At 36.7% G+C, this 9,557-nt stretch overlaps 2 protein-coding genes across 2 annotated transcripts in view; both read right to left on the reverse strand.

The window, feature by feature from the left end:
* Positions 1-1,080, reverse strand: part of kcnn4 (potassium intermediate/small conductance calcium-activated channel, subfamily N, member 4) — a 31,296-nt gene extending 30,216 nt beyond the window's left edge. The window contains exon 1 of the mRNA XM_016520699.1: positions 562-1,080. Coding sequence (XP_016376185.1) covers positions 562-846 — 285 coding nt within the window. The 5' untranslated portion in view covers positions 847-1,080. The remainder of the gene's footprint in view (positions 1-561) is intronic.
* Positions 1,081-2,747: 1,667 nt separating this feature from the next.
* Positions 2,748-9,202, reverse strand: LOC107714671 (maternal B9.15 protein-like). Its single transcript, XM_016520599.1, has 5 exons — positions 9,060-9,202; positions 6,249-6,429; positions 4,832-4,969; positions 4,375-4,672; positions 2,748-4,158 (listed from the first exon to the last, which is right to left on the reverse strand). The coding sequence occupies exons 2-5, from the start codon at positions 6,419-6,421 to the stop codon at positions 3,967-3,969; spliced, it is 801 nt and encodes a 266-aa protein (XP_016376085.1). The 5' UTR covers positions 6,422-6,429; positions 9,060-9,202; the 3' UTR covers positions 2,748-3,966.
* Between the last annotated feature and the right edge of the window lie 355 nt (positions 9,203-9,557).

The raw sequence follows: 9,557 nt of genomic DNA on the forward strand, positions 1-9,557 counted from the left end.
GTGTATCACGCCCCGCAGGGACCTCAGAGAAGTTCCCCAGGTTTTTTGATTGGTAAAAGTTAACGAAGAGTAGCCTATCTCGTGTTTTTCCGTGTATGTTTGGCCAATCCCGTAGGTGTTCGAGCTCCCTAAATGAACGTGTTTTGTCCAAGTGAAACTAAATCAGCCTAATTTACTAGTTTTATTTACTAGTTAAAGTAATTTCAATGGTTAGATCAAGTATAGAAATAGTGCATGTATCCACTTTTTACAGTGTAGCAAAACAGTTAAGATTTTGCTTAATTCAGCAACGACGTTTTAGCTCCACACAACTAAATTAAAATTAAAATTAGCTATGAATATTTCAACCAGGCGTAATTTTAGAACGTTTAATTTCTTTATTTGGGTAAATAATCTTTTTGTCTTTTCTTCTAAATTTGGGTGATATTTCTCTTTATTGAATAGCCTATCATTTTACTCTCTAGAGCTCAAAACTGATGCTCCATCCATCAAATTCACCACTCGGTTGTCTCAAGCGCACTACTGTTTGCTGTATTTCACTATAGCTGTAGATCTACTTACTGGTTGATACACTACTGGGCACAGCTCAGCATGTAATACCATCAGCAGAATGCCTAACAACGCGGTTCCCAGTGCCCACGAGCAGAGGCGCTTCTTGTCCTCCAAAAGGAACTTTCTGTCACGCAGTCTGTAAAGATTTCCCCCCTCGATCGGACTGAGTCTCTTCCCCGTGTGAGACAGCGGAACTCTTATCTCCGTCGTTTCCCCGTTGTGGTTGACAAGACCATCACAGTTTCTGCCATCCACCTTGTTGTCCAAGTGCGCAAGGCGAGCGGTCATCTCCATAGCGCGCTCTTGTCGTCAGCCCATACAGACATCAGTTGCCTTGTTCTCCATCCTGTCCTTCCCCCTCTCCAACCAAAATTTCGGAAGGCATAGCACGCTGAAGTCAAAAAGTAGCTATTTCAAAGCACAGAGTGAATACCGAAGTGCGCACTCCTCTGCGAACTTCCACTTACAGTGATACGTGCCTCAGCATTTGACTTGTAGTCTGTGGGTAGGCGCTCTGAAACTGTTCACTCTGAAGTAGCGCTCTTACGTATGCTGTGGATGGACTACATCAGCTTCTTTAGAAGTGGTGTCGCCTCATATGATGATTGTGGCATACATTTTTTCTTCGTTTGTTGTCGTTAGCTAATGTTTCTTTCAGGAAACTATCGTTCAAACTTTTGGACTTTTGGCAATGTGTTCTAAAAGAGTTACAGTTCAAGATCAGTGGAAATGCAAAAGTTATATGGCAGAGTTAAGCTCCAAACATTTAACGATACAAGTGTTACAATTAAGTGTTTAATAGCTCATATTTGCGCTCTCAGCACGTTTGAGCTACAAAATACAGTCAATAGACACAAATTTGTCCAGAGGGGTAGGCTACCTCTAGTGGGAGACCCGTTTAGTGCAAGATTAACGGTTTAGTTAATTGTGTATACTGTAGGTCCAGTGCTTCAATTACGGTAGACTTCATAAAAATGCTTTTATATGTATTTTCGGGGAACAATCTGTTCCCGCGTGATGTTTCTAGACTAGTTCTTTGTACACAAAACATATTTCTTTTAGGTAAGTGATAAATATACTGATGGCATTATGTTAGTGCACCGTCCAATGGATTGCAACGATAGTAGCACTGTAAATAGGTTGCTGTAAATTTTACAGTAACTTACTGGCAGCTGGATGCTTATTGTGCTATGGTTACCTCTACTAGCTTATGTTTAGCAACTAGTTGCATTTTTTGAGGTTAGCCTATTGAAAGATTTCAAAACACCAGTTAAACTATATACTTATATCAAAGCCCAGACCATACTTTGCTTGCAGGTGGACCTCAACCAACTACTGCACTGCCCACCGCAGTTGATATAGGCCTATACTTGTTTGTTAGTTTAACAGTGACAGCTAATTTAAAGCATTTGATAACGAGATTCCTATATAGACCATTCAGAAAATGAAATATCAAACTGTCACTTCCATAATGAACTCTAGAGGGACAGGAACTCAGAAACTAAACATGAGTGGCCACGAGGTTTGTTGCTCTCTCCTCTTCGTTTACAATCCACCTCCTTCAAACCCAATGAACTGAAGCAGATTCTATTTCTATGTGCAAATCCTTGCTTGTCTTCCTCTAGGAATGACGTAATGACCTTGGGCCATGTGACGCACTAGCCCCATGTGGATCCTTCCGCCAGGGCATCCTGTAGCACAGAACCTACAATAACCATCCCAATAAGTGTTCAGTCCAACTCAATCGAGGAGCCCATGAAGAGTAGTACATTAGAATGTTTCCATCATATATTTGGCTTGATTTCAGAGGTTAGAAGGTGTTTAAAAAGCTTACAGAGATCCTATAACCTTTAGCCTTCAGAGTAGGCCTTCTTGAGACTCCCCAAACTCCTAATTCTTCAATCAGGCCATAAAGAGTATGAAAAGATTCAACAAAAGGTTTAAAAGTCTGAGTTTGTTCATTTTCAGTCTATGAAGAATACTGTGAATTGCATAATTCAGGAATAGATTATATCCAGAATCAGCCAAATCGATACATTTCAGGAACATTTTTATATTTTACCATAATCAAATAAAAAAATAAAACTGTTACTGTTTTAGTAATAAAATATATATTTGTAACATCCGTTGGACATAGTTCATTACTTTTTAGCTAAAGCAGAAGCAATATTTACAGTGATTGCATAACAGCAAAACATAATTTTACAGATTACAGGGAAAGAAAGCACAAATAAATATGCATTTGAAGACTGAGAAAAAGGGCAAAATTTTGTAAACATAGCATAGGTTATAAGTTTAACATACAAAACTGCACACAATTTATTTATATATTAATAATAATGATATAGCAAAGGTAAAATCTAAAAAGGCAGATTATAAAATAATTTCTGCTGGTACACATGACAGCAATTGTGAGATGACACTACACTTTTACATGCAGTTTTTACAAAACAAATACTACAAGAAGAAAATCTGTTATGTACAATCAAAATATCAAGATAATGAAATGTGGAAATATGGCTTGTAATGAAATTATGGCTTGAGGCAATGTATACTACCACCTAGTGGTATTGGAAAAAAATGACAGTACAATTATCATCATTTAAACAAATTTAAATAATAACATTGTGCCCAGAATCTAGTATAACTAAATAAATAATGTTTTTGTTAATGCAGTCCTCTCTACATCTTGAGCAGATATGATTATTCTTAAAGGTGAATTCCCATTAGTCAGGAACTTGTGCAGCTACTAATTTGAAACCTCACCCACACAGCACTCTTTGGCTTCAGTATATGAGATTATTTTTAATAGAAAAGGTATAGGATGCTTGTTGTTTTAGAGGTAACTTCATAAACTATTACACCTGAGCTGAACTGCTGGTAATATTTGGGAATGTGCGTCCATTGAGTATTTCAGTAAATAATTACATTCACTCAAAACAATTCTACTCCATTAAATTTCACTCAAGTGTTCTATGCATAAAAAGTTACCAAAACACTAAAACACTCACTACAGAAGCTACTGGAAAAGTTTTGATTTCCATATCTATGACTAAAAAAATTCAAGTATGCCGTAATCCAACTTTGGCAAAGTTGAAAAATAATTTCTGTACAGTTTGTGATCAAGTAATAACAGAGCCAGTGTTTTGTGCAAGAGAAGTTTAAACATATTGATTGACTATTTTAGCGCATAAAAACCTAAAGCTAAAAACCCAAAGAAAAAATAAATAACGGCAGAACAGGTAAAATGAAAAGCTTAAAGTTCATTTGAATTTATAAGCCCCAAATCAGTGAAAAGTTAAATACTTGACATGCTTGACACTATATTTCAAGTTTATGATTTCATTCTAATAAGCTATAAAGTTCCCTGCAGATTGGCAGATACGTCTTACACTATAGATACACTGGTTTTGGTTACCCTTTCACTGTCCCCCAGGTTTGGAGGGTAGCGTGAGGCACAATGAACTGAGGAGGGGCTTTGGGTACGACGTAGTAAGCAAACAACGGAGAAGGTGCCGGTGCGCATACAGTCGTGAAGAACATGCCTCTCTTCTTGTACTGGGGCCACATCGGTGCAGGGTTATAAAAGAACTGCGGGCCAGGGATCTGTTAATGACAGAAAATGTTTTACAATGTTAGTTTAACTACTTTTTTAATTGCAGAAGTTGCCCTTTTTTCTACATTTTTTTACTGAGTGAACTTTAAAGGGACAGTACACCTTCAGTTGCTGGTCCATAGTATGGAAAAAAACACTATGTAAGTCAATGGGGACCAGCAACTGAAGTTGAACTATCCCTTTAAGCAACGCATAATGGTATTTACCTGAGCTGGAGTAAACTTGCGTGGCACTTTAGGCTCCCTTGCTTTAGATCTTGTTGTATGAACTGTATTCTTCACTGTTCTCTCCTCTACTTTTTTCGTTTGGTTCGCTTTCACCTCCTCTTCTGTATCACTTGAGACTGCTGAGCCGCAGTCAGATGAGGTTGCTGAGTGGTAGTCGGATGTATCCAGATTCACAGAATCCACTTGGCGAAAAGTATCATCCTGATTCAAGTCCCTTTCCTCATCCTCCACTTTAGCAAACTGAGCTACTGTAAAATATCTGCCATTCTCCCCAGACCTGTGGGAACATATATATGAATGTGAACCATTACTTTTAGTGATAAGTTCTCACTTCACAGAACATGTCAAGCATAATCATTCATAAAAAGGCCAAAAGGAACAGTCTTTTTTAATTGATCAAATAACAAGCCATTCACAGAAATATTCCAGAACTTACCGCACACACACCTCCGATGGATCGATCCAGATTGTGATCTCACGAGGAAAGCCTAACTCACTTGGCTTTAAGCCGCTCTCCATGCACGCTTGTGATACTGATTCATCACAGGGAATTCTGTCATTTATTCTGATGCATCTGAGTAGGGAATACAAAATGGTCATATTGTGAATGACTGCTATGGACGTTTGTAGGTCTTTTAGATATGACCTCATGTAGAGTATGAATTTCCACTTATACAACAAATTAAACTGTCAGATTTTTAAAAGAAATGAATGTTTTATTCAGCAAGGATGCATTAAATTTATCAAAAGTAAAGACATTTACAATGTTACAAAAGATTTCCATTAACAAAATGCTGTTCTTTTGAACTTTCTAATAATCAAAGAATCCTTGAAAAATTAATCACACTTTCAATTAAAAAATATTAAAAGTACAACTGTTTGATAATAAAAAGATGTGTTTCTTGATCTCCTAATCAGCAAATTAGAATGATTTCTGAAGGATCATGTGGTGCTGAAGACTGGAGTACTGAATGCAGAAAATTCAGCTGTACCATCCAGATTGTAACGTCTGTAACGTGGCTGACGAGACGTGAGACGTGCGGATCCATGTGCAAGCTTTATTCACAGGCGTGGTCAGAAACAGGCATGGGTCAGACAACGGCAAACAGGAATATGGTGGACAAGACACAAGAATAATCCTAGGGCTAGCGAAGGTCAAACGAACGGCGAACAGAATCAAAAGGGCGAGACTAAAGGGATAAATCCAGGAAACCAGGCAAGGATCAGAAACCGAGAAAACAGACAAGGCAAGACTAGGCTAAGGCAGGGTAAACTAACGAGGGCTCTGTAGTGTAGCTATCAAATGATAAGCGCTAAACAATACTCGGCCCCAGGAAGGGATTCGAGTGAGTGTTAAATAGTGAGTGAGTGATATGAAACAGCTGTGTGCAATCAGTGCTGTGTGAAATCAGTGCAATGAATGATGGGATATGTAGTCCGGGGTGATATGCAACAGTGTGTAGTGCGAGAGTCAATGAAAATGGAAAGGGTGACCTCTGATGGCTAACAGATGGAAGTTCATGGACCGGATACGTAACACAGATGATCACATTCGATTTGGAAACAGTTACTTTAAATTTTAATATTTTGCAATATTTCTATTTTACTGTATTTTTGTATTTAAAAAAAATGCAACCTTGACCCTAGTATTTTAAACAGTAGTGTATATTTACTGAGAAAATGTTGAGAAAAGTTATTTTTAAAATATATTTATTTAATATTGCGTTGATCAGTGCATTACACATCATAATTCAAAACAAAACACTTAATATATAACTTATAACTAGAATATATAACTTTCCTATAAAAAAGTATAGTAAGTTATACTAAATCAGTAAATCCTCTTCATCTACCTGTACGCCTGTCCTCTGCAAGGATTGTCTGGGTACCAGTGGTCTGTGAACTTTTTAAGCAGAAGCTCTTGTAATTTAGCAGCGAAAAGTTTGGCTTTAATTTGATCCACACCTCCACGCTCCACTGCCAAACCTTTCAGAAAGTTCACTCCAGCACTCACTTCCTTCTTCATTCTCACCACTGTAAAGAAAAACAAAACTGACATTTTAATCTGGGGCTTTATTACAATCACAAACCACAAAGTTAGGAAATAACTCTGATTGACCTCCTTTGTTTAAAGGGGTCATATGATGCGATTTCAATTTTTCCTTTCTCTTTGGAGTGTTACAAGCTCTTGGTGCATAAAGAAGATCTGTAAAGTTGCAAAGACTAAAGTCTCAAATCCAAAGAGATATTCTTTATAAAAGTTAAGAGTCAGCCACACCTACCTAAAACGGCTTGTTCTAACACGACCCAACATACCTACGTCGCTCTGTGGGAAGATTTGCATAACGCCGCCCAAATGTCAACGCAAAGAAAGTAGCTAACTTTTATTCTCGCTGTAGTTTTGTTGTTTCCGCTGCAATGTCGTAAAGACACTGTGTGCTTCGTTGTAAAAGCGAAACTACTTTGTTTGGTCTTCCAAAAAAAGGACGATATATGCTTCGTCATGCCTGGAGCTGATCCGTGCTGGTAACTGAGGAAATACATCAACATCGCGCTGTGCATCGCCGGATCGGCTCGTTTTAGCATTCTTATTTTGAATACTACAATCAGTGTACATTTTAAAAGTAGGTGAATTAATAAACACACAAAAGAACTACAAATATAAAGGTCGGAAAAATATAAAAATACATATATTTCCAGGCTTGAAAAAAGTGTGTTCTTCTAGGCTTCTTTTACATTCAAATAAACAATAAAAAGAATACCTATTAGTTTCTAGTCACCTGCCAAATAATGTTAACACATATCAAAAAAAAATCTCATGCGTAACCACAACCTGAAACACCTACGCTTTTGTAGGTCATCTCTATTGGCATCTGTGATAGAGGAACTTCCCTGAGCACTGTTTTCTCTTTCCTCTGACACCTGTTGAAGCTGTGTCAGCTGTTACTGAACTCCACATGTGAAGACTTGTTATACTGATAGAATGCCACAGCCATAATTTGCATTAGAGGCAAATAAGATACAAATAAGGAAAAAGAGTCACTGTTTTTCCAACAGCATATTGCTAAATAAGGTTTACAGTTGCAAATTTAGACACATAAAAGTGCAAATAAACATGCATCCTTCAGACTCACATTGGAGGTTGTATTATCAAATTAGTATTATCAGAGTGCTATATTGCTGAACAAGATACCTGACTTAGGCCACTCTTTAACTTTTTATGAATTGAAGGATTTTATTTCCAAGACATTTAAAGAATGATCATGACCTGAACTGATGTTTAATAAATGTTTTATTATACAATTAACAACAGTTACTGTTCAAATTAAACTTTGCTTTTAATCTTGTGAATCATGTTAGTCTACGTATGACAATTCGTAAGTCTTTGTTAATTCCAATAAAAAAAAAACCCAGGTTAACCTATACAATTTATATTACACTAATTAAACCAAATAAACAAGTATCTGCCACTCCAAACATGCAATTGAGGTTGTTGCATCAGGCAACCTTTGAGCAACATGCTGTGAATGTACTCAAGCATTAGTCAGAGTGCTGATTTGAGTGACACAATAATAACTCATTCAAAAGTAAATTTCTTTAACAATGCACAAAGGGCTCAAATAGAGCTGAGATCAAATCTATTTCCCTACCTACATGTCAAACCTTTGAGCTACTTGTGACAGAATCTGCAAACTAAGTAAAGCATGAATGTCATGAGCATGGGTTCAGATGGACTGCAAACAGCCACTGACTCGTGTATAAAGTGAGCAGGTCAACAGATGCTGAAAGTTTTGCCTAGGCTATGACTAATTGTGTAATTAATGGTAGACACATCACACTGCATGATATGTATTACAATTTATTTTAAAGAGGAGAGGTTGTATTTGAAGTATGTATGATAAAAGGAGATATAAATAAATAAAAGGAGAGATCATTGGCATATTCTATAAATGAACTCTGAACGGATGTCACTCCATTCTATATATGTCCATATAGCATGAATCACACGTTATAAACTCAGTGTGGACCATTTTAGGCAAAAAGCAATTATATCTGTCTGTCTATGTATTTTCCAAAGCGCTTGTCGTATGTAGGGTCGTGGGATAATGCTTACAATAATCAAATATTCTATTCTATTATTATAGTCTACTGATAGGTCTATTAAAAAACCTGAGCAAAATTACTGTACAAAGGAGTAAAAAGCGCAACGCACTCAAGAACGCTATTCAGTTCAGTCACGTGCCACACGCGCACCACATGCAATACTGAAGATTTTCAAGCAAGCGGTTGGGAGTGCATCATCGGAAATTCCCAATAAGAAACCCCCAAATCATATGTATGTACTGTATATATAGGCCTATGTATTATAGATATATATTTACTAAACATTGCAGAGTGATAAAACTAATATGGTGTCTCCAAAAGTAATAATGTATTTTTTCAGACTTGTTTTTATAAATCTTAATATAATGGTAATAACGGTGTTATCCAATTACAGTAACAAGTACGATCGTGATACTCGGACTTTAACATTTTACATACATCACATTTATGTTTTGACACTTTATAACAACCTAATTCCTATAACTTCCAGAGAACAAATGAGAAAGAAAAACTTTAACTGTTATTGTCTATAATGTATAGTTCTTAAGGTAATTTCTTACCGATATACGCTGATTCCAAAACGACTGGATGTTTTTCGTTCTCTTCAGTTATATTTCCTCAAAACTGTTATCCAAACACACTTAATAACCTGAGTGAGCACGTTGCTTCCTTGTTGTAGTACACTAGTGTTCCACGTTTCTTCATTCGCGTCGACCAACAAACACGTCATTTTACCGTCAGCGATTAGCATATGACTCACTTCCTTGTCACTCAAAAGCCCAAATATGGTCAGAGCTAGTGTACTAGGAAGTAAGTGTAAAATATAATAATCCAATTGGCCAGAATATTTATTTACACCAGGAATTTAAGAAGACGTTGTAAGAACACGTGCTACGTTATGTGCGCTACGTCTGTGATAGTCTAGATTAGTTTAATAATAATAAAAGATTATTTAAAATACTGTTTGAAAGGCTGTGAATAATATATACTGTATATACGTATATATGTATAGTCTACATGTAGCCTATGTATGTAGGCTATATTACTCTTCATTATTT

This window comes from Sinocyclocheilus rhinocerous, unplaced genomic scaffold, assembly GCF_001515625.1.
Source record: "Sinocyclocheilus rhinocerous isolate Xijiao unplaced genomic scaffold, SAMN03320098_v1.1 scaffold2194, whole genome shotgun sequence".
Lineage (NCBI taxonomy): Eukaryota > Metazoa > Chordata > Actinopteri > Cypriniformes > Cyprinidae > Sinocyclocheilus > Sinocyclocheilus rhinocerous.